The sequence below is a fragment of the Rutilus rutilus genome (genome assembly GCF_951802725.1).
Source record: "Rutilus rutilus genome assembly, chromosome: 18".
In the NCBI taxonomy this organism is placed as follows: domain Eukaryota; kingdom Metazoa; phylum Chordata; class Actinopteri; order Cypriniformes; family Leuciscidae; genus Rutilus; species Rutilus rutilus.
Genome location: NC_140231.1, coordinates 32,933,904 through 32,960,431, shown reverse-complemented (window position 1 = coordinate 32,960,431; position 26,528 = coordinate 32,933,904). Strand labels below are relative to the sequence as shown.

At 38.7% G+C, this 26,528-nt stretch overlaps 1 protein-coding gene across 8 annotated transcripts in view; it reads right to left on the bottom strand.

Annotated features, from left to right (window-relative positions):
* Positions 1-25,382, bottom strand: part of add1 (adducin 1 (alpha)) — a 43,348-nt gene extending 17,966 nt beyond the window's left edge. For 6 of the 8 annotated variants that reach the window (XM_084387095.1, XM_084387097.1, XM_084387096.1 and 3 more), the window contains exons 1-9: positions 25,207-25,367; positions 5,560-5,761; positions 3,775-3,937; positions 2,734-2,885; positions 2,571-2,651; positions 2,230-2,379; positions 1,149-1,292; positions 931-1,029; positions 27-200 (exon numbers count right to left, since the gene is read on the bottom strand). In XM_084387095.1, coding sequence (XP_084243221.1) covers positions 27-200; positions 931-1,029; positions 1,149-1,292; positions 2,230-2,379; positions 2,571-2,651; positions 2,734-2,885; positions 3,775-3,937; positions 5,560-5,754 — 1,158 coding nt within the window. In that variant the 5' untranslated portion in view covers positions 5,755-5,761; positions 25,207-25,367. Of the gene's footprint in view, positions 1-26; positions 201-930; positions 1,030-1,148; positions 1,293-2,229; positions 2,380-2,570; positions 2,652-2,733; positions 2,886-3,774; positions 3,938-5,559; positions 5,762-25,206 lie in introns of all 8 variants that reach the window. The other 2 variants (XM_084387100.1, XM_084387102.1) reach the window with 2 other exon arrangements.
* Between the last annotated feature and the right edge of the window lie 1,146 nt (positions 25,383-26,528).

Sequence of the window (26,528 nt, the reverse complement as noted above, 5' to 3'; positions counted from 1 at the left end):
ATAACAGAGTTTGTTCTCTCGCCTACCAGATTATCCAGCATCCTCATCAAGGCCTCAAACTCCTGCTCCCCGATCTGCCACTTCGGGTGCGAGCTCGACCCGTCTCCAGCCGTCTCCAGGTGGCGTGGGCGAGATTTATACTTGCCTGGGTCCAACATTACCAGGTTATCAGGACCGCCCGCACTGGCGAGGGTGCGGACCTGGAATTTCAGACCAGAAACACTGACATTTAATCGAATAAATTTTGCTTGTGGTTCGCTGTGAAATCTTTAGTGATTTTTCTAAAAAAGTAAACAAAAGAATAACTTTGATATTGTTAGTTATATTTCAACATGAGCACTTAATGGATTAAGGAAACGTTGGTTTACTTCATTATCCATACATCATTTTTTAGAAAAACCATAAGTATCAAATATGATCATCAGGCTTTTGAGGAAGGTTTATTTGTTCATCTCTCAATCATCATTATATTTCATAGCATTATGTGTTTTAAAACTACAGAGCTTTGAAACTAAGCATTTAAATATCATCTTACTAAATCATAGTATTGGTATATAATATCATGAAAGTAGTCTGCTGTTATAAAGATCTCATTAATTTACATTACAAGCATAAGAATCATCTTTTTGTTCAAATAAATGTCAGCATCTGCAACAAATTACATATTTTTGCTCAGTTTGGGCCATAAAAAATTGAGTTGTTTTTCTTTCTCTCTCTCTCTCTCTCTCTCTCTCTCTCTCTCTCTCAATATACTCACTATATTAGACGATTTGTGCCATACAAGCCTGCTGTATCAAATATGATACTACACAACAAACAAAAAAGTTGCTTTTTTTGACTATATTATTATGTCAAGCATTAAAGGGTTAAAGCCCTTCTGGAAACATAATGAATAATTTCATACATTAAAAATGCTAAATTGATGGATACCTGAATCTCACAGGCTGTGACCAGGTTGTGAATGTAGTAAAACGCCTCTTCAACTGTTTCTCCAACAGACACCAGACCGTGATTCCTCAAAATCAACACCTGGACACAAACAATTATCTCAATCACACATTTACACAACATAAAACTGCATAGAGCTTAGGCTTATAGTCAGGCAGAAATTGATATAGCCGTTTAATCTCTGTGTGTATATATGGTACCTTGCTCTTGGGACCCAGGTTCTTCTGTATGAGGACGTTCTCCTCCTCGTCCACCAGGATACCGTGGTAATCGTGGTACGCCACCTCGCCCAGCGCCAGAGCCTCGGGTGAAATGGGCAGAAGACCACATTTCATAGCAGACACCTGGAGGTCAAATGATTTAAATGATTAATATGAAGGTATATAACAGTTAAAATTTAAATAAATATACCATGAAATAAGTTTATCATGAAACATTGCAATGAAATGAGAGCATAAATAAATATTGCAAAATGCATTTATTCAAGAATTAATTATTTTAAGTCTATTAAAAACGAAATGAGACATGAAACACACATCCAAATACAACAGAATTCAAAATTAAATGATCAAATACAAATAAAATATAAAATCAAATAAAAATGCTGCAATTTGTAAATAAATATGAATGAAATGTGAACAAACAAGATGCATGTAATTCTTCATTGGTCACAAAAAAATTCATTTTGCCTCATCTCTTTATGCTAATAATGATATGGAAGCTTGTTTCCGCCACGGAATAAAACAATTTGAAAGATAATTGCAACTTTTTCTTAATAAACTCGAGATATAAACTCACAATTCAGAGGAAAAAATGTCAGAATAAAAAGTCGCAATTACCTTTTCTTTTTTATTAAATGGCGGAAACAAGCTTCCAAATTATGCTAATATTTGACTGTATGCAATAGTTTTAGATAAAAGCATCGGAATTAAATTAATTAATTAATTAAAAAGTTGGTCCCACTTTATATTAAGCGTCTTTACAGTAACTACCATGTTCAAACATTTAAATGAATCATTTGATATAATGCACTAATTGTTTACATGTTTTTGCATTGTACTTACATTTAAAAAAATACCTGCATGTAATTACAGCTGTAATTAAATTCTGTAATGACATCTATAATTCCCTTACCCTTTAACCCATCCTTAAACGTACCCGTATCCCACATCAAGTGTTTTGCAATACAACGAACACAGTAGTTGAAGACATCTAACAGAAAGTGTGACCCAAACGTTTACTGTGAGATGATTGTTGAGTTTGTCATGAACCAGCTCGTACCGCGGCGCCAGCGGGCGTGTGAATATGCACGATGCACTTGATGTCGGGCCGGGCCGCGTAGATGGCGGAGTGGAGGGTGAAGCCAGCCTGGTTTACGCCCAGATTCGTGCTGCCTCGGTCTACGATCTCACCCTGAAGGTTGATCTTCACCTGAGGACACAAACAATGCTGATAAATACAAGTTACAACTGCTGGCTACTCCTAACAACTTTAATTATTTTCCTACAGGTAATACACCATTTAATAATAATAATAATAATATCTGTAAGCACTAATAGCCTGATGTCAGTCACGTTCTGAGAGCCAATCAGATGTTTGGGATAAAACAAAGGCATGGTTACCAGACTGGAGGCCGTGACTTCACTGAACAGAAGACCGAACGGGACAACCAGAAAACGCTCCTGTTCAGTGTTCAGCCGGACCTGAAGAGACAGAGAGGTTTAAATCGTATTGCCACATATCAAACGTCCTGAGATGTGTTGTATATATTTGTGACACACTCACAGTCAGGTGGTTGTAGATGAGCTGAGACCAGCCGAAGAGGTCGGCCAGGCGGTAAAACGCAGCGAGTTTACAGCGCAAGAGCTTCTCTCCTTTCTCATAAGCGATGGAGTCTGAACCTCTCAGGTCATTGACTGGAGTCACCATCCCCAAACCTAAACACACACACACACACACACACACACACACACGTCTGTTAGGACTGTTCTGCCATTAATACATAAACATATATAGGTGTAGCGTTCTTTAAAACACTGAAGTTGTTGTTTAAAGTAGTATTTCACTTTCAGGGTTATCATTAATTTAAACTAAAACCATTAAAAAAATTAAATAATTCGTTGCTTGAACTAAAATAAACTGAAATTAAATAAAAGTTATTTGCCAAGGCAACATTTCTAATTTTCATTTAGCTTAACTAGTTAAAAAGTACAAAGTACAAAATTTTTTTTTTTTAAAAAAGTATACAAATTACAAAAACACAAAAAAAAAAAAAAAAAGATTTTTTTTTTAAATAAAAAATGCTTTAAATATTAGTACCAAGTACGAAAATGACAAACTGAAAAAAAAGACACAAAATTACTAAAAAAATCAAATAAATTAATAAAAAATATTATAATTTCTAAGTATTCTTAAGTATTAAGTACTAAAGTAACTAAAAGTAAAAATAATAAAAATGAAATATACATATTTTAAAAAACTATTAAATTACAGACACAACAACATGACTAAAAATTAAAACAGAAAATATATATATTTTTTTAAATGAATAAAAATGATCCAAGTATATAAATGAATAGAAGGTCGATAGGTCAAGGCATGATAGTAAAGTGGAGCAGATTGTATATTTTAACTTTTTGGATTCATTATTATTTGTTAAATGTTGGATTTATGTTTATAAAAAAAAAAAAAGACGTCATGAGTGTGATGTGATGCATCACGATTGTTGCAGTGCCCGTAGAAAGTTTGCGTGCTCAAAGTCTAGAGTGACCGTGGCTTAACACAGTGGATTCCCACACACACACACACACACACACACACACTCACTCATGTTGAGGGCAGCCATGCCTCCCTGCGGGGCGGCGGGGTACATGGTGGGAACGCTGGTGGTCATGAAGTCAGCGATCTGCTGCAGGGCAAGCAAACTGGTGGGGGTTTTCCCCTTCTTCATCTGATCCTGGATCAGAGACTCCAGCTCATCACAGAACACCTGAAACACAGCAGAACACACACACACACATAATTACAGCCAGAACTATACGGTCCCATTATAGAAATGACTTGAGGAATCATTCGTGTCGGTAGCACACACAGTACGGGACGAGTTACACACTAAAAATGGTTCTTGATCTGCAACCTGGAATCTCAAAACTTGCAAATACTGAAAATATATAGATATTATTCTGTACATTTACATCAATATTGTTTTCTGACATTTTTATTTGCCTGAGATGCTCCATTTCAAAAGATGAGCATCTAAAGCACCTTCAAACCATCGGAAATGTACTTGATCTTGACTTCGATATGAAAAACATTAGAGGGAACATTGACAGCGACGGCTAGATCGCTGATGGTACTTGGCCTAAAAAGCGTGAGAGCTGAAAATCAGCTGCCGTTCCTTCACTCCCTCAATTTCTGCCTGGATAAAGAGCATCTTTATTCTTCTGTTGACCGTCCGCTTGCATAAACAGAATCCCCTCTGTGCTTACACACACACACACACACATACACACACACACACGATTGCTGGGCATATTGAGAAATCAGTCACGAGGAGGTTTATTGAGAGCTGAATGAACTGTATGGATACCACCAGAAATATGAAGCATTGCAACGGCTTTCAACATTGATAATAAATATTTCTTGAGCATCAAATCATAATATCAGAATGATTTCTAGAGTAATGATGCTGAAAATGCAGCTTATATTTAAATAGAAAAGTTAATTTAAATTGAATTAACATTTCTCAATTTGACTGGGTTACACTTTATTTTTAAGGTGTAACTATATATTTAAAGGAGAACTCGGCAACTCTAGCGAACTCTAGTCACTTCTTCGCTGATTTTCCCTTTTGTTGTCGCATGTTTTCCCCATGAGCTCCCCCTACAGCTGTGGGGGGGGGGGCGTATATTTCACAACACAGTCGTAAAAAAACTCACTTGCGGCGGCCTCCTCCCCCTCCCTACCGCTGCTCATGTGCGTTTGTTTTGATCGGAGCAAGCCAACTGTATCGTGTGGAGCTATGTCTACCGAGGTGGGTAATCTGGTAATACATCATACATGCGTGTGTGTGTTTATGTCGAATTGCCGTAAAGCAATTTGCGTTTCGCGCTCGTTCTCGTTCTAGTTCTCGCTTCTCACGAGACTTCCAATTTCTATCTTGCCGGGACGGTAGTCCCCAAGTTGAAAGGTTGGTTTTCCGCCTGGGAACGCTGGGGGGAGCGGGGAAAGTCACCAATATCACCAGAACAGGTTGTTTAACCATCCAAATGATTTCTAGACATTTTTATTAAGTTAAAAAAAGTTACCAAGTTCTCCTTTAAGTACTGTGTAATATTAAGCAACTACATGTACTTACTATAGGGTTAGGGTAGGATTAGGGTTTGGTTGAGGGCTACTTGCATTAATTATGCATAATTTACTGTTATTACTATGGTAAGTGCATGTAACATATGCAACAAAAGACACTTAAATAAAATGTTAGCTTTTACTGTTTTTACTGTATTTCGATCAAATAAATGCAGCCTTAGTGAGCAGAACATTTGAAAACGTTAAAAAAAAAGCAGTCGTGTGTATGCTCATGCGTTCTGTAAGTGTGTGTTGTGTTCTCACTGGACTCTGCAGGATCATAGAGACTCTCTTCCGCTGCTCCATCATGTTGAAGTCCTGCCGCAGGTCGGGCGCCATGTTCCTCTCTCTCTGGTACTCCGGGCTGCTCTCGTCCACACGGTCGAAGTAACGCTCCTTATGAGGGGGGTTGGTGGGAGGGGGGGCCGTCACCACCCCTGCACCTGAGTCTCCGTTCATCACACACCTGCAACAGAGCTCAGTTTATTTATCTATGATTCAACTCTATATCAGCAGCAATGGCTATATCCCTGGCAATCAACATTATTTCAATTAAAAAAAAATTATTCAAAACATTGTTTACAATAATTTAACCATTTTTTCTTAAAGAATAAATCAATATATATATACAAAATCTGACATTTATACCAATAGGCCTTTATCGCATCACAACAGAGCGCTGGAAGTAGCCGGTTATTGCGTTCACCATGGCTGCCTGTTAATTACCACTGGACTACTTCGCTCTCGCATCTCCCAAAAGTTTCTTTTTTGTTTTCTTGATTCCATTTTAATGGTTTAATTAAATTGTTATAACCAATTATTTAAAATGTAATGATTTAAGCAAAACTTTCTTCAAAGGTTAAACCAGACTTTTATTTTGACGGGTTGCCGTGTAGACCTTTGAGTCTCTGTGTGTTTTATGATATGACGATAGTTTTTCTCAAATGAAGCTAAAATGCTGCTGAAGAAACTCTCAGAGCGGCTGTGCTGATGAAGTGCATTAATGTCCTCATATAGGCTGAAAACATCGCGAGCGTCATGCGTGCCTCAGTGTGTGTGTGTGGTAAATGAAACAGAGCGTCTGTGCCATTCATTCACAGAGACACGCAGAACATGCATAATTCCTATTTAAATAGTCTTTATGCGGTTTAATATTGACAGACACTGGTCTATATCGCAATTTTAGTTTACTGAGTTTACTGACCTACTTTTCATCTAAAGGTAACTAAGTAACCACGGGAAGTGCGAGTACACTGCTTGGAGATTTCGAACGTTCCGAAACCAGGAAATGAGATAAAAGGCCTATAGTAACAACAGTAATAATGCAACAGAGGTCAAAGTTCAGGGGGGAATTTGCATACTTCAACTATGCGCCATAAATTAAAGTACATACTTCCGATCAACAAAACATGCTCTAGTTTTACTTTAAAGCTACTCTATGACTTCTTTTATAACAGTGTATTTTATTTTCTATTATTGCTGTATAGTAGAAATGAGATACTTCTCAATAATAATACTAACACTAATACAAATAAATGATCATCAACTTTATTAAAGGAATTTTTCTTTCTTGTTTTAATTTTAACAGTAAAGCTCATTGTGCAGCACGTTATTTGACAAAAAGTTGGTTTAATTTCATGTGATTAACAGAAATTAAATTAATGTTTTATGTTTTCATTTGATTACCAGAAAAAAAACACACAGAATGTGTGTGAAAAATAAAAATAAATAAATGTTGTATAAGTTTCATTTTTTTTTTATTAATTAGACATGCTTTTTGAATACAAAAAATTGTACTAGTAGTTTTGGGGGGGGTCTAAGGAAATAAAATCCTAGGCAAAACACTGCATATTATTTCCCTTTTTTTTGGTGAAATATAATCCGGACATGAGATTCACCCACTGAGAGTCATTTTAAACGGGCCTAGGAGACAGAATGCTGCACAGCGGGAGTGTACGAGTGGTCATAACGGGCTGTTTACTATCGAGTGCTCTGGACATAATGCGCTTTTCTCAGTCCATTAAGCAGAGTCAAGACAAGCATGATGTTCAGGAGGAGGAGAGCGGAAGACATTGGGACTGTTCAAGGGGGCATTGAGCTCCTAAACAGATCCTGCTGTTGTCACAGCAACTACATCATCATTAGCAGCCACACGGAGTAATGCTCTGGGATCAAAACAAGTTAAGCTCTACATAATGCAGTTTAATATCACAGAAAATAAGACTCAGTAAAAAGTCAAAAATCAGGATGACAGAAGCAATTGCTCTTGTGATAAATTCAGGCCACCTGTGATGAAAATCCAGATTTGAATGTTGTTTATGTGTCTATGTGGTGTTTTTAATATGCTTTAAGATAAACCATGTGTAAATTCATAAGTCGACAGCATTGCTGAGTATTTCCTCCTTAAAACTGCAGTGAACCAAAGACAGTCTCAAAAACACAGTGTTTCTGACGTCACAAACTACCTTGTAACCAATCAGATCAACGTGTGATCATCAACCAGTGGATCTCTGAGCTGAGTGAGTGAGTGGAGGCGGGGCTCATTTGCATATTCATAGAACAGCGCATACTAAATGAGGCAAGGGTGTCGAGTTACATTCAAGATATTTTAAGGCATGAATATTTTCCTTGATATTTTTCAAGGAAAATGTTTTTAAATATGTAATTTTAGTGATCAAAGATGAGTTTTAAGGGGTAAAATGATTGACTATAGGGGGACTATAAAGATTAAAACAAGATAATTCTGAAATACATTCAGATTTCTGATTACAATGCCGTTCGTGTCGAGTATCTGCAGGAGAATCAATGACACTAAGGCAAAGAGAGAGAAGGAAAGGGAGACAGTCTGTCTGACTCAGCATTATTGATCGTCTAATGTCATCTAAGTGGTTTTGTTTCTGATTGTGAGCTGATGTTTCAAAGCCACATGAACATGTACAAGAACCTACGACACAAACTGCCCAATGCAACACATTATTACAGCATGAAGTCAACAAGCACAGGCTGCTCATTTCACCCCAGCACAGGAAATAACTGCAGCATTGAGTAATGAAACCCTGGAGCTCCTGACAGATGCTCTGCTCTCAGTCTGCAGAAACACCAGCAGTCTCGCAGACCGCTCGTCCTCATTTCAGCTTAAAGCCCCTAAATGAGCACGCTCAATCAGTGCAGAAGCAGGACAATTAAAACATGCAAATACGTTTCTATACATCATAATGGCTGCTGAGTTCAAATGAACGACAACAAGAAGTGCATTTCATTTACATTTAGTCATTTAGCAGACGCTTTTATCCAAAGCGACTTACAAATTAGGACTAAAATTAAGTGAGTCATCATGAAGAGGCAAAAAACAACAACAACGCAAGAAGTGCTCAGAATACGAGGTTCAGGGCAGGCATTATTCAGAGTAGCATAAGCCCGATAAGTGAGGTTTAAAGGAATTTTTTTTTTATTTTTTTTTTATGAAGGTAAGTGCTCACGGAAGAGATAGGTTTTCAGCTGTTTTTTTAATGTTGTCAGGGATTCTGCATTCCGGATGAGGGTGGGGAGAGTGTTCCACCAGCATGGAACTGTGAATGAGAATGTTCTGGAAAGTGATTTTGTGGCTTTCTGTGATGGAACCACGAGACGTAGTTCGTTGATCGATCGTAGGCGTCTGGTAGGGATGTATGCTCGTAGGAGTGAGTGAAAGTAGGAGGGAGCTGAGCCTGTGATAGATCTGTAAGCAAGCGTCAGTGCCTTGAACTTGATGCGAGCAGCGATAGGTAGCCAGTGCATCTCATGCATTTCATGCATCCTGACGGCAAGAATTCAGACTTTAATAATAGCTATAACAATTATTATTATTATTTGCCTTCATTAAAGATGGAACTGTTTTAAAGGGGGATATAAAGTGACCGGATGAAGAAAAGATGTTTTAGGGCTGCAAAATGATTTAAAAATAAAATAAAAATCCAATTGTAATTTTTCTGATCATTTTTTTTTATTTAAAATGTGATTTAAAAACTCCAGGTTTTGCTGATCTTTGTTTGCAGGGCTGCAAAAGTCTTATTAAAAATATGAAATGTTCCTGCTGTAATATTTCACTGTAAAATAAAAAAAGAGAATTTAAGATGTATAAATAAATTTGATTTTACAGTACAAGTGTAATCAATACTATTATTTATGGCTGTCTAAGTTTAAGTTAAGCGTTTATTTTTCTGCAAAAACCACAGGGAGCACTTAAAGCACTTAAAGCGTCTCTTTTGTTGACAACAGCTGGTTTATAATTGCTTCTCATTACAAGTTTGAGAAGATGGCCTGCGCGCTCGATCTCAGAGACGAGTCCGTGTGGAGCAGCATTTACAGCGAACCTCGACTCAAATGTGAAAAACAAACGTCCTCTAGAAGTAGTGCTTAATACACCCGTGCATCTGTCTCTCTCTCTCCCTCTCCCCATCTCTCCAGAGTTTCCTCCCACTCTCTTTCACGATGTGAATTACAGCGCAGCCCTTCTGTGCTCTTCTCCTTGGTAACTGCACAGACACCGAGAGACGCTTTAGTTTCCAGCGCAGTCACATAAAGGCCTCGGACGTGTTCGGATATAGACGCCTCTTCATGCAGAATTCGGAATTAAACACTGGGATTTGAGCACAAATTAAAAGTCATCCGAGAATAAAAGTAGCACTAGTTCTCCTGCATGTTGTCTTTCACTTCCTGTTGAGAAAGGAAATACAACGACACCCCTCACAGACAACAGACAATGATTGGAAAATGGAAACCACTCCTGTCTCTGTAACCAAAATACTCTCCTTATCTTGGACTTCTGATAATATCCTGTGACTATCAACACCAAACTTTCCATGAAAATCCAACCGATTTGTTCCAGTATATCCCAGAGTCCACATCCAACAGCGATTGGTTTTTCCATTGTGCTTTTGATTGATTTTAGGCATTAGTTGCAGACAAATGCAGTGACCCTTTAGGACCGAACAAAGCTTTTATCCCTAAATGGATCGCAGTACAATAAGAATCTGTCCAGACACAATTGTTGTCCCGTCATCCTTCCAATAAATCTAAAGGCTGTGACACACCAAGCCGAAGTAAAAAAACTAGCGGCGACAAAGGCCAACTGTGTTGTTGACTCGCGTCGGCTGCGTCTAGGCCAAAGAGTTGTGATTGAACACACAGCAAAGACTACAGCTGTTCTGCGTCTGCGCGGGCGGAAGTAACGCTCTATCTCAGCAGGAATCAACAGTCTATACTGGTCAAATCAAGGACTACGGATATACCGAACAAAGCAGCGCTTGCTTACCATTTTAGATATCAATCATGCTGATCACTCTCTTTATTCCTGGCAGCTCATGTTATACAAATATTCATAAAGTTCGATAAACTGAACAACCAATCAAGGGGCATTTACATGACTTAAAACGTGTATGCATTTCTGGCTAGGGTTGGGTATCGTTTGGGTTTTTTTCGATACCGGTGCCAAATCGATACTTTTAAAATGGTACCGATTTAAAAAAAAAAAAAAAAAAAAAAAAGAGAGCCTCAAAATGATGGTTAATGACATTAAAGAATGTTTTTTTATTGAAAAAAAATGTAATAAAAAAAAAACACTTAAAATTGAATATATTAACATTTTTGAGTAAATATATAGCCTAAATATTAGTAGTCTAAATACAAAACAACAAATTTACATAAATTCACACCTAACCCAAATACAATAATTTAACACTACAGTAGGCTACTAATAACAGCAAAGTCTGTATTCTTGGTATGCGACAAACCAGCTTTAAATTTCAGCAATTGTTTTTCACATTTTTTGCCTTCTCTGGCCAAATACGAAACCTCTCCTGACTTACTGCACGTCCTGCACAAGGTGAGCGTTATTTTAGAACGCATCACCTTAAATGCTGTGATGTGAAACACCTCGTGGAAGAAGAACGCCGTCATGTTTACAACTGTGATAAGGAGCGCTCATCAGGATCACCTGAAGGCTGGATTTCAGAAGCATGTGAGGTTTGCGGCTCTATTCTTGCAGTAAACTTGCACATGATGCACAACGTTCTTGAATGAATAATTTATTAGATGTACGCCGGTCTGTTATTGTATGGACATCGACTTTACATTTTCACAGTAAACATGACGCGGAACAAATAACGAACTGGGACTGCTGAGCATGTCTGTCTCTCTGTCTGCAAGTTGAGCCAACACGCGAACGCAGATTTGAATTTAGAAGTTGATGATCACGCGTTCTGAACATTAAACGCACCGGTGTGAACGATCATATGCGTCAAAGGGTTAACTAGCAATCACATGAGGTGATGATGTTTCTTACGTCCGTTTCGGAGAACCAGAGGGCAGATATTTCAACCGACAGCTGAGGCATTTAAATGGCACCGAAAACTTGCTTTTTGATTCGGTCCGGTTACATACCGGTCACTTGGGTACCGGTTCCATATCGGTTCCAGGTTTCGGTACCCAACTCTATTTCTGGCTGTTCATTTACATGACAACAGTCTTTTGGGGGCCTGAAAAATGCACGTTTTTGAAAACGACACTTTTCGTCTACAAACCACAAAAACATGAATTTGTGAAATCGGTGACGCCATGCACATGCGTATTACGTGTTCAGTCTACAGGCACGCACGAGTGCTCAACCAAAACAACACTGGCGGACTACAGGACTGTGTTTGTTCTGCTCAAGAGACAGGGTTTATTGAAGGTGCAGTGTGTAAGATTGACAGCTAGCAGTTGAAATTAGGGCTGCGCGATTCATCGAAATGAAACCACACGCGGTATGGCAAAGGCTGCGATTATATTATGTGCAGCTTGTCAGTGAAGTACGGCTCTGTGATCAGCAGTAAAAGCTGCTCCATCTGAAAGCCAGAGGGCGCTCTCGCGCAGAAACGCCCAATATGCCCCGCAGAAGTAGACAGACAACCATAGACAGTATAAGAAGTGGACAGAGCCATCTCATTGGAACTCAATTGAGACAAGTGAAGCCCATTTTTAGCGATTTTTTAGGACTTCCGTTCCTGACGCGCAGACTCAAACCGACTCAAACTGAGCTTGACGACGTAGATGTGACGTGAGCAACCCGTCTGTCTTCTGGTGGCTGTGGCATGAGAAATCTGAATCATTCCCTTCCGAAACTTGCAGAGACGGAGAGTGTGAGTAGGAGCTGTCCATGAGCTTGGAGCTGGAGCAACTTTTGCTAGATATTCTGATTAATTATTTTGTCATTTTTCCTCCACGTCTCCCCGACTGCCCGCAAGCTTCTCCTCCCGTCCATACGGTAATCTCTCTACTGTGCGACAGAGAGTCGCGTGGTTATGACGCAATCGTTAGCCTACTTTTACAAAAACTGCTTCTACGGGGCCATAACATAAGCTACAAGGTAATGGAGCCTTTTATACATTGTCGTGTTTCTTTAGAAATAAATAATGGACAAATGGAGTCTTTAAACGCCTCAGATGTAAAGTTATTCGCTGTCAAAGTGACGCCAAAATGAATGGGAGTCAATGGAATGCTAACGCAAGTGAAGTTCTGCTACAAGATGATGGCACGCGGCCGGCTTCAACTTCCGGTCGACTTCCTTCCCGCTTGCAGACAACACACATCATTCCAGGAAATCCCTATGGGCACTATCTGAAGCTGAATAAACAGAAGATTGAAACGCTTTGATTGATTTTTTAAATGATGTCTTTTATTGGACAAGAGGTTCATAAATGCTCATGTTTGGTGTTGCTTTTTCATATTGACGTTATAAGCGACTCAAACTCGTAGTGCTTTCAGATGGAGCAGCGTTTACTCCTGATCACAGAGCCGTACGTCACTGACAAGCTGCGCTTAACAAATAAATCGCAGCCTTTGCGATTTTATAGTCGCAATAAACCAAATCAGTTTAAGCACGATTTTATGTAGTTTGCGATTAATCGTGCAGCCCTAATTGAAATGGGTACTGCAGTCCAAATTAGTGTTGTCAAAAGTACCGACTTCGGTACTGAAATGTAAAAAATGTCGGTATACCAGCATTTCGAGTGCTCTTGAACGGATTCTTAAACACCTCTGATTGGCCATTGTGTTCACGCACTCAACATATACGTCTGTGATTGGCAACAATGATCAACGCTTAAAAAAAAAACAAGTTTTCTTCACCGGGCGCTAGGGTTGGGCGGTATTACGGTAATATCGGATACCGCGGGATCTTAAAATAGCACCGGTATCAGTTTCAATACCGTCATTACCGGCACTTATATAGCCTATAATATATATAATTTATTTATTGCCTAAAAAATGCTTATGTGTGGTTGCAGTTTGGCAATATTTCTGGTTCCAACCGAATGAGAAGGGAGAGGCGGTAAATACTGACGAGGCAATTTGTAAATTGTGCAATAAAAAGGTGACCGCGAGAGATGTAAACACCTCTAACGTCGCATCTCCGAAACAACCGCCCACTCACTGCTGCCAGGATGCATTTTGTTCTCGAGTTCATTAAATAAGCGCATTAAGTTTCGTATTTGTTAAAATATTATAATGTTATTTTTTCCATCTTTGTTGATTATGAAAAGTGAACGGCACAAATAAGATGGGATGCATCGGGAGTCAGACGACTTGACCACTTTAATAAATTTCGTTTTGTAAAAGGCCTCTTTAAAACGAATTTCGTTTTGTATATATTGTTTCTTAATTTTAATAAATTTTTCATCAACCAATTTCCTGGATAATCATGACATGATGGGCATGCCGCGGTCACTTGCATTGAAATCTCATAAATTAACCGAAACTCAGTGTACGCTATGCCTCACAGACATGACAACTATATATAAATAAAGCTTGAAATTTCTTTAAACGAAACAATTAAAAACGAAAGAAATAGGCTACTCACTGATTAGGCTGAGTAATACATGATGTGCATTTCTCTCTAGGCGCGTTCATACGGAGATGCGATCGTCAATTTCATTAAACGAAACAATTCAAAATGAAAAGAAATATAGTCTGATTAATCATTGTGTGCATTTCTCTCTATAGCGTTCACTACAGAAATGGCGATCGTCAATTTCTTTAAACGAAACAATTCAAAACGAAAAGAAAAAGGCCACTCTCGGATTGTGTAATGATGTGCATTTCCCACTACAGAGATGGCGATCGTCAACTTCCATCTTTGCAGAAAAGTTTTATTAATAAAAATCAATGGACACGCGTCACCGGATTACAAAGGCACTTCTTGCTTGTTGCACGCACACAGATATTATGTTGAATAATGCGGGCTCGGGCTCATAATAACAGTTAATGCCGTCGGCCAGACTCAGACACAACGTGCAGGGGTTGGGCTTGGTTTTTTTTTTTTTTTTTTTTTTGCCCGATCTGGCATTCAGTTTCTGAACGGTGTAGGCACAAGCCAACAGTTTGGTGACGCCGTCTGAGCCCATTATGTCATAATTTTTAATTAGTCACGGTAATACCGTATACCCCGGTAAAATAGGGAGGAGGTTTGACGGTATCAAAATTCGAATACCGCCCAAGCCTACCGGGCGCTTACACAGATTCACATGAAAGCGTTTGAAAGCAGGCGTATATCAGCTGACCTCTAATATATCCACTGATGATGGACGGATCCGCTGATGGACGCCTGCTTTCAAACGCTCCCGATCTCCACACTCCTGGATAAATGTTATTATCCTCCATTATCTGGTCAAATCTGACTTTCCACACAAGAAACTAAAGGTGCCGATCACAGATTACCAGAAGCAGTATTGTAAAAGAAATTGTCTCTGCACATTGAAAAATGGTCTTGCGTCATCGGATAGGCCTTAATAGAGACCGCCAAACTACTGTATATAAAGCTACGATCAGCCAATTTCGATTGACACCCGAAGAAACACGCATACAACACTTCCTATTTTAATAAATTATCTTTATTAAAGGTTAGAATGTTAGAAAAAAGATGAAATGGACATCTGAAAAGGCTATTATTCTTAGAAAAATGCAAATGCATAATTATTTGGGATATTTAACATGTGCATGCACTGTTGCAAATTTGCATTTCCTGGCTGTACAACTTCCACCGTGAGTTTATGCAGATTAGAATCTCATCAAATGTAAACGAGCCTGTTTCTTTCAATACCTGGATCATTTCACATGTTGATAGTAAAATGGATCGGTTAAAAGAATAGTTTCTGTTAGAATATTCTTTTGCCTGGAAATGTGCCATAATATACAGTTTCCAACCAAAAAAACTGTGGACAAACACGGCATTTTAAAGGCATTTTCATGCAAAAGAAATTTTATGGCATTTTTCCGAGCTCATTTAACAGCAAAACGATCATCATATCACACAGAAGTGATGTTTACAGCTCAGAGATGTATATTATAGCGTTATATTAAGCTTGCGTATGGTGTTAAGAGCACAGAGATGTGTAGGCATGAATGTAGTCGCTATGGGAACAAAACACATTTCCATGGAAACCTGTAGGATTATGTAATAGTATACGGTCACTCCTGCCCTGTCTTCTGCCCACTCACTGAAACACTTTGCACAGCTCACTCCTGGATGCTTTGGATGATTTACAGTTTTATTATCTTTGAGTTTTTAATGGCACCCCGTGGTCATTTCATCTTTGGATTTCCCCTCTGGCTACATTTTAAGATTGCACTCTGGAAACATCTGGAAGGTTTCATTACCGAGTCAACAACATTGATTACAGCGTCGCCTAAACGATTGAACGACGTCTGAACAAATCCATGGAGAGAACGAGAAAACTCGAAACTTGAAAGTCCTGTAAAACCATTGTAAATGAGCCAGATCTCGCTGCATGAATTTCCTGCAGTAATAATGGCGTCTTGACAGTTTCTAAATGGCAGTCTAATCCATTTCAGCCCACCAGCCGGCTCAAATGAAGGCCAAAACCCATCCGAACGGGCCAAAACCCGCTCCAGAACTCCCTGGCCGTCGTTAAACCAGACAGCAGGCGATCAGAGAGAGTCTGTCGTGACTCAAAGCAGCCAAACAAACCAAGCGATCAGCTTATAAATGCATAAAGCACTGGAACACCTGCCGAGTTGGAGGAAGTGTGTGTCTTTCATATGAAGAGAGAAAGACAGCATGAGAGAGACAGAAAACATAAAAGTCGTGAGGTTCTCAGAGGTCTGAACTACACAATAGAAGCTCGTAGTTGCAGAAGACACTGTTTAAGATTGCAGGTTAAATCCCTCATGATTTAGTGCCTGCCAGATTCACATTATTAGAGCATATTGAAAATAAAATGCAGGCCAGCAACTACAACACTCCCATAGTTTGAAATTCAAAGTTTAAGTAAGCAGAACTGGCAGATTTTAAGTTTGTACTTAAACATACAGCACTTGCTGCATGAGTGCAACAATATAAAGATTTTATTTGCTCTCAAATCAAGCCGCATGCACCACTTGTCACCATGATGGTAACTATCCTAAAACCAACATTAACAGAACTTCTTCTAAATTAGCATAAAAAAACATTAATCAATACTCAATCTCCCACTTAACATTAATCTTGCACACAAAAAAACCCATTATATTACACTTAATTTTAGCATTTACTCTCTCATTCAAGTGCCATCGGCAAAGCATGCTGGGAAATAGACATCCCAGCCGTTTCAGTTAAACTTAAGTTTGTTTAAATTAAAATAAATCATTTCATAAAACTCAAAACCATGAAACAGTTCAGTTTACTTAAAATATATCAGTTCTATGAACTTGAAAGAAAAAGAAAGTGCTAAATACTCATAAAAGTTCATTTGACTGAACTAATTAGTTTAATTTAAGTTTGTCCTACTTAAACCAATTAATTATTTTGAGCATTAGGGTTTACAGTGAGCGGTTCACACCACAAGCGCTCGGGGTTGTTTATGCTAATGATCTTTTAGAGCTATATCTATAATATTTTTATCTAGAGCCAAAAGTGCTTAATTCAAGCATATATTAATTAGCATATAAAGAGCATTTCATGATAAACAATGTTAGAATTTGGACAATTATTTAGAGATAGCAATGGCAGCTCAGCAACATCTGATATAACCTTTTTATATTCATATCAAATATTTACTTTTTTTTGGTTAAAAAATTCTTAGACATCACTGTTTCGGGCGCAAGATTCTCATCTTTGGTGACTATTTTTTCTTTTAACAAAGTACTACGACTGCCTCGATGGAAATGTATAACTGTTCCAGAAAAGCATTGTCCGGACCTCTGCTGGGAGGGAAATATAGTGAACTGACCTTTACTTTAATTGAATACCCCTGGTTTAAAGTGTCACGAAACCCCCGTTTATCACTGGTCGTTCACACCTCAGATTTGGAAAAAGACTCAAGAAATGGGCGTGTAAACAAACAAGCACACAATAAAACACCAAAATTAAAAATCAAACATCACTCAACGGATCAATTCTAGGATCTGATAGACCTTCTGTGTCTCGTAAAAGTGTTGAACCTTTATTTAAACTGCATGAATTTGCGTCTTATCACCGACTCATGAGGAACTTCCTCATTGACCTAGTTTCCAGAAGAGAAGTGTGTGAATTCTCTCACCCGTAACACTTCACAGATGTGAGGGAGGGTGTGGATCAGTGATCATGTGACTGTGTGTGTGTGGGGGGGATTGAGATGCAGGCTGAGTGTTTATGTGGGTGTGATCATAATGTTTGGAGAGTGACGTTACGTAGATTCAAAACGTGAAGATTTCCAGGTCTACAGTCAGTTATTTGCTTGGTCAATGTCTTTGTGGGTTTTGCTTTATTTTGCTATTGTAGGCTGTAAGAACCTTAGAAGCAAAATAATTGCTGGAAAACAATTGAACACCTAAAAATGCTCATCAGCCAATCAGAATCAAGCATTCAACAGCCCCGTAGTATAAGCAAAGCTACCACCTACAAGCCACACTTCAATGCTTAAAAGGGACAATGTAGGCATTTTATTATCTAAATCAATATTTTTATTCATAAATATGTCCTCAATGGTGTACAAATACCTCTGCCAATGATCAGACTAATCCTCGTAAACGAAGAATTTATTATATACATGGGACGGGTAGGTCCACGGAGGCTTCCATGTCGTTCCGCCATCTTGAAAAACTATAATAGCAGAGAGGGACAAAAAGTACTAGGCCAACGCGTTTCCACAACGTGTTTTCGTTCAGAGCCAGCGTCACGTGACTGAAGCCAGCAGAAGCGGAGGAGCAGAGCAGTGAGAGGCGCTTGTCACGGCCCCGGCAAGTTTAAAAGGATGCACTGCACGGTTATTTATAATGGAGGACCATACATATGCTGAGTCTCAGGATAAGGAGTCCTCGTCGTCGAAAAAGTCCAAAATAGACCGTAAAAGGAAACGTGACCGGAGAAAAAACAAGGGTTAATGTCGGGATAGCTAATGCAGGAGAAAGCTTTCAAAAGAGACGCTGAAGTTGCCTGCTTTCTTCTCGACAGGTAAGTCAATGTTACGGTCTTAATTACAAGCTTTTTTTTAATTGCTTGGTTGTGTACTTTATTATATAGACAGTAGAACATTTATAGTTAAAAGTTAAACAGGCTCTTTGATGAATAGCAGCTATTGAGTAAAGTAGAGAAGGCACTGATGATGATGATGATGATGATGATGATGATCTAACAATGCACATACTTCAAAAAATATAACGAATAAAGAAGGCATCACTACTAATTACCATAGTTGATTGTTTTTCACAGTCAGTAATTCATACTGTAACATTCTTTTTTTCGTTGTGTCAAGTTGCAGTTTGTTTTAAATAACAAACCTGTTCACCCGAAGGAAAACTCGATTAAGTAGAAGACATCCTGTCATAGCTTTTTGGTACATAACGGCTACCGTAGATGCAACACGCATTTGAAAAGTGAGGCGCTGGAGAGCATTATTCGTTTGAATGCAAAAATACAATTTCACCACTAGATGGGAGAAATTCCTACACATTGTCCCTTTAAATGCTTTAAATTATATTATTCACCAGTCAAAACTCTTCAGATTGGAGCCAATTAAGAGAAAATGTGCGATTAGGATTATATGTTGTTACCTTCCTACTTCCTAAATAAATAGACCTGAAATAGGGATGCACCGATTAGTGGTCAACCGATATATCGCCAAGGCCGATAAATCGGCCGATATTTGGCATTTTTGTTTTTCTGATTGGCCGATGTGTTGGAAGCGGGACTTTTATTTTGACGGCGCTCCGGACTTTTATTTTGGCGGGTGCCGCTGAGAACACCAGCGCCAGAAGAGAACGGCAGCTCCTCAGATAACACAGCGCTCACTCACATTCTCCGTCTTCATTAATTTACGATCTCTGTCAGTCATAACTAATACTTTGTTAGACAGAACTGGTAAACAAAGAAAGTAAATGGTATACGAAGTAAGTAAAGTAACGTTAAAGCGTTTGCTTTTATATTATTTGTAACAGAAAAGGCAAACAATCAGGCTAAAATACTTTCTCATTTGCCGTCAACATTCAGCAAATGCGCATCTACGTCATTTAAACAAATCTATGAATATCTAATAAACATTTAATTTCACAAACCTTGCAGATTTAATCGAATCCAGCTGTGATATCTTGTGAAGTGTGCATTACTGTCTGCGAGTGACGGTCGGTCCGTGCGAAGTGAGTGAGTGCGGACAGAAGATCAGCTTCACAGGAGACGCGAGCGAAAAAGTTTAAATCCTATATATTTTAAAATATGCTGATATATAACCAGTTGCCAACTGTGTCATATTCATATCGTTTTCACTGTGCTGTATGTAAAATTAGTGTTACCTTGTCTTTATTTGAAAAAATATGATTACCAGCACGAAATTACCAGATTACTGAGTGCCCTGTTACAGTGTTTACTTTCTTTTTATTCACATATTCATATTTCTAAACAATTTTTTTTTGAAAAATACTGTAATAGGATTGCAGATTCAAGAAGTTGCCATCTAAAGTATAAAAGTATGTTTATTTTTAAGATTTGTTTTCTAATTTATTAAATATTGATTCAAATAAATATATATATAAAATATCGGCCATCGGCCACCCTGCTCTCTAAGATATCGGCATCGGCCATCAAAAAACCAATATCGGTCGACCACTAGCACCGATATGAACATTTTGTCAAGATACCGATAATTGGTCAAGAAATCTAAATCCAAATTTTTATATAATTTTTGAGAGCCTGATTACAAAACCGTCTCACCATCAAAATCCATGTCCCAAGCACCCAATTATGATGATGTTCTCGTTATAATTGTATGTAGCCGATATGACAGACTTGTGCTGCACATTCCAATCATATTTCAAGCAATTCAAAACCATCATGTTGAACAGTGCGCATCTGAAGTGTCTCAGCTGAAGGAAATTATCTATTATTTATCAACTTTAATATATCGGCAGGGCTCGCAAAATCGCTAGCTCGACGTCCCGGGGCTAATGTGTTTTCCAGTCGGGCTACCAAAATGCATAACCGGCCTGCCCAACGGGCTAACTGAAATAGTGTTCGCTTCAGTCTTGTTATAATCAGATTCAGCGCGATCTTCATCTTTAATCCGCAGCGGCGCCGAGCAGAGCGCACGTCAGAAACAGAGGACAGGGTGTGTGTGTGTGTTCATCTGAGCCTCATTGGTCTGTCACTGCTCGTCAATGTCAGAGTCAGAATATTTGAGATGACCAATCAAATCAAAGTCGGCGGGATTTATGTTCACAGAAGCTGAGCGCAAATTTGAGCAGAGCGACTGACGCTTCAGTTTACGGTCAAGTGCGAGATAAGATGCAAGTAGGTAAACTAAACATTTCATATTTGACCGTTTTTTTAGGTCATAAATGTGAAACGAATGACAAAAATAATCAGGCAAATGAATGTATACGGTTCCCAGTATGTGTACGGTTAGAACAGTGGTTCCCAATTCCAGTCCTCGTGACCCACTGCTCTGCACATTTTGTATGTCTCTCTTATCTGACACACTCAGGTCAGTTCATGGAGTCTCTCCTAATGAGCTGATGATCTGGTTCAGGTGTGTTAAATAAGGGAGACATACAAAATGTGCAGAGCAGTGGGTCACGAGGACTGGAATTGGGAACCACTGGGTTAGAAGATGGTTGTGTGTCATGTGACTTTGTTATTTGTACACGCTGTGACTATATAAATCACAACATGTAAATAGGAAAATGTTGGCGTTATTTTGTCACTTATTGGGAGCAGTATGCTAGCTGGAGCCATTTACCTCCAGTCTTTGTGCTAAGCTAGGCTAGTGGTGGGTGCGTCAGACAGAGTTACGGCACACAGAAGGGTGTGTGTGGTGGACTTATCTAACTCTGGGGGATACGGTGAATAAGCTTAAGTCCCAAAAAGTCGGCGTGTTCCTTTAAAAATTGTCTTTTTATTTGGGCTAGTAAAACATTGAGTGGTACTGAAATGGTGGCCGATACATTGTGCATCCCTAACCTGAAATATTTATCTGAGTTTAATATTTTTATCATATACAGTGCAGTGTGTGTGTGTGTGTGTGTGTGTGTATATATATATATATATATATATATTTATTAAGAGCGCTGGGAATTATCCTAACTTGCCCTGAAATGTTATCTGAAATCTGTACATTAACAAAGTTTGCCTGAAAACTGTAGCACACACCAGCTGTTAAACATCTCAAACAAATCACTTGGTGTGTGTGTGTTTGAGGAATGCCATGGCACTGGTCGTCTGCATTATTCCTGGCACACGGCGGGTCTAAATGTGGCCATGGGCCAGTAGATCTGAATACTGCACATAAACTACATGCCTCACATTCACCAAACACTGAGAGATCGACCCCTACAAACAATATTCCTTAAGCGATGCAAATATTTCAAATAACACCACTGGACTGCTAAAATAAAATACAGCTTTATGCCTGATAAAATATTCTAAACACATTGAAAATCCCCCAAATAGTGCTGAATTATCAATCATAAACACATGGGCTCTGTTCCAGTAACTAGTGAGATGCCTTGCTGTCTACTTACATCCTTCACACTCTACATATTGACAATATAATAGGGTATTATACTTGTATTTATATGCTTATAAGTAATACTTTTTTGTTATTGAATGAATTATGAGTGTTTTGATCATCAACATTTCTCTTTGTCCACCATGGATGGATTTCACAGTTTGTCACAATGCATTATGGGATTTTTTTCTCTCTCAAGTATGCAATTCTGCCTGATAATTTGGCCCCCCAAAAAAGCAGCATAATCACTCTGCAAACATTTCCAATAGCCTTTGTGTCGGGATTGTGCTTTAAAATGCTGCCCATGGAGGTTTAGGCTTTGGAAGAGAGCTGCGTTTTACAGCAGATGTAGTTTTTATACTGTGCAAAACAGCTGCACACGCTACACAAACTGTTTCCTGTTTAAAGCAACAAGCATTACACATATGAAAATTTGAGCAACCAAAAGGGAGGAGAGAGGAAGAGGGGAAAAAGTTAGACAACGTGAGATGAAAATGAGAAACACATTTCCGTCCCTCTAGAGGGTCACGGGCGAGAGAACGAGCGTCTCAATCTCGGGTTTCACCATCGCACTGTTTTTGAAAAAGCTGATAAAACGGACTTCTTCAACACTAAACTCCTGATCGAATGAGCCACGTTCAAAACCATTGTAATATGTAAACACACACACACACACACACCTGTGAGCGCTCATTCTACATTAAAGTGCCCAAATTATACTATTTTAAAGGCTCCTAATTGTGTCTCCTACAACAGGTTTATCATGCATACAAGGCCATAAAACACTTTAATTTCACATAATCTTTCGTTTCAATTTTAATTTTGCACATCACCTCATTTCTCGTACTCTGAAACGCTTCGTTTGAAGATTCAGTCTCTCTAAACCCCGCCTCTCTGAGAGCCGCTCTGCTCTGATTGGTCAAACGGCCCAATGTGCTATGATTGGGCAGAAACTAAACACTCATTATCATATCTGAATCCCAGTTAATGATATACACAGTGACACGAACAGTAACGATGGCGTGGGTTTTACCGTATCAATCTCAAAGTGGATTTGCTTTGTCAGCAGAAAACAGCGTCTTCTCCACACGAACAACACGAACCAAACTCTTCCAGTCTCAGATAAACTACAGTGTTTGAGGGTGGAGCTAAGATATGCTGTTCAGCCAATGAAAACCATAGGCTTGCATTATGCAAATTTGTTACAAACATACTTAGATTTGTAATGAGTTAGACTAGAATTACTGACTCGTTTCGGCAGTTTAGAATCGATTCTTTCTTTTAGAAGACATAGGTGTTTCTCAATGTCAAGGATACTGGTCCTTCCAAGTCACTTCTATCAGAGGGTAGGCGAGGCTCCTCTTTAGCATTCGGAGAACATGTAAATGGAACAGGCTAGCAAGTGCACGTCATTACGTCAGTGAAAATGAAAAACAGAGCATTGCTATGGACGCAGTTCTGTTCACTCAGGCAATATAATCGGTTTTAAATCAATAAACTCCTTTTTAATCATATTGATTATTTGACTGTTAAGTGTGTTTAAACAGTGCGGGTCAATTTGACCCATAACATAATGGATGTAATTATTTTTTAAAACAAATGTTTGGTAACGTAAATATATTTACATTTGAAAGCATATTGATCCGTTAACGCTCCGACTCCGTTAACGTCCAACATTTTGAATTTTTTGAACAAGATAGCAAAGCTGCGCGCATAGGATTGTGGGTGATTTGAGAGCGCGAAGAGCGCGAAGGCTACACATATGCATCCTTTCCTGTATATGGGATATTTTTCGAACGAAGGACTCAGTCCTTGGTGGAAATTCCGAGGATCCTCGACATTGGAACAGTCCTTCGACGGATGTCGATGACGTAGCATCCTCGAAATTCTGGCTTCCGAGGATCCTTCCTTGACATTGAGAAATGCCTAATAACTATATTTGTCGTGCACTATGACCTTTTACAGTCACAAACAGCTTTATAACACACTGCATGAAAGGTAATACTCAAAAAAGCATAATACCATCATTAACTGGCAGAACAATTCTTTTGATCATGATCAATAGTAACTTTATTGCTTATTGATTATTGGCCTTATGTATCATATTGCCACGGTTGTATTCAAGCAATAAGCTACTAGAAAGATCTGCAATGCCCTTATGCTACAAACCAGCAGACAGACGCTTCAGTCTTTCTCTTTCTCTGACTGACAGACTGTCAGAAACACCAGTGACACAAACATGAGCCCAATCTGTGACCAGCACAAATACACACACATCCCACAACACACAAGACGCCTTATGATAATAATAATAATTGGTGATTAACCCATGATAAACTGATATATCAGCCAGACACGGTCTATAACTGTCTGGATGGCCACTTAGTGTCCCTTCCGAGTTGAAAGTGCACATTTTCATTTCACAAAGGAATAAAAAATAAAACGTATGGCATTAATTTTGTATATTAATATTGTAGATAAACATAACCAATATCACTTTAAAACCAAGGAAAATAAGATGCGTTATCGACATTCTGTCTAATGTCAAATCCATGCAAAAAGGATTACCACATTTTGCAGAACACAAAATATTTCCAACTTTAAAAGTGACAAAAGACTTTTAGTATTTTCATTTGTGCGCGTGCAGAGTTGCAGTGGCCCTGTCCGGTGCACGCGCGCTCGCGCGCGACTACGCTCTCCTCCTTCAACAACATAATAAACGTAACCGAGAGTCCCGATTGTGGCAGAAAACGCTCAAGTGACCTCTAAATCAAAAGAAATATCGGAACATATACGACAAACGAGTTCGTCCTGCAGAAAGCGAGCGTTAACGCCACTAGCTCGCTCGCTAACGCTGAGGCCGCGCGACTAAAACCCTGGGGAGAATAATCCAGAGTGAAAGGAAAGTAGAAAACAAACTTACGCGATTTTTTGGGTTTAAATGTGCGGCTGAAATCCACAGCGACTCGGGGACAGGCGGGGAGCTTGCTGTTTTTCTCCGTTAGTGGGGTTGTGTCCACTGTTTCTTTCTGCAACCGTTTGTTTCTGTCGGTGCGCGTCTCACAGACTGGGGCGCGGCGCTGTGGACTCGCGGAGGAGAAGAGGCTTCTGATTGGTCAGCGTCACACGACGTTCCGCCCACAACTCAAAACAGAGCCTTTGAAGTGAGCCGCCCACATACATGATGGGCGGGGCCTGTCCGAGTGAGCTCGGCGTGTGTAATAATCTGTTGTTTTGTGAGAGACTACTGGGTGGGGTATGTGTAGCCTAGGCTATATGTTTTCCAGTAAATTAGTGTTTTTTTTTTTAAACTAAGCATCTATTATTGAATAGCTTAAACTTATTAATTTGAACCTTTAATATTCTGTAATACATATATAGTTGTATTATGTATATATATATATATATATATATATATATATATATATATATATACACACATAATATATACATAATATATATACATATATATACATATATATATATATATATTATCTTTGATAAAAAAAAATATACATAGTGCAAAGTGCAAAGATTTATGTAGCCTACAATGTACAATTTAGTTCATTTATATATATATAGCCGCTCTGGAGAAAACCGCGATGTCTCTCATCCAGCTCAGTTCAGTTCTCATATTATGGTGTCAGAGCATAAAAATTTAATTTAATTAAATGTCTCCAACCAAGCAAGCCAAAAGCCAAAGGCGACAAAAGCGAAAAAAAAGAAAAAAAAACTGAGAACTTCCAATGCATAGAGGTAAATTGGGACACATTTGCTATTGATATGACTGGGAAAGAATGTTCCAATTATCCTGAATTACCCATATCTTTCAGAGCAGGTGCCTGTATAATGCAGTTTTTATATAGTGTTCTCACTGTATATATTCTCATTCTGGTAATTCTGACAAAAATTGTAATGTGAAAAATGCATGGCACTTTCAATTCCAACGTCATGCGTTTGATTCCCAAGGAATGCATGAACTGATCAAATGTAGATATAACTTAAATGCAATGTAAGTCCATTTCCACTTAAGTCCACCCCATCCCCTCACACCTTCTACAAGCCATCTCTCCCACACTTCTACTTCTATTTCAATAAAATTCTCCGCCAAATAGGCCAAAACACTTTTTTTTTTTTTCTGTGATTTTTTAAATATGATCTGGATATGTTTTGCAACATTAACCATACAATACAGATATACATCTCAATATAAATATTTCAAAATTCACTGTCTGCAAGCAGGAT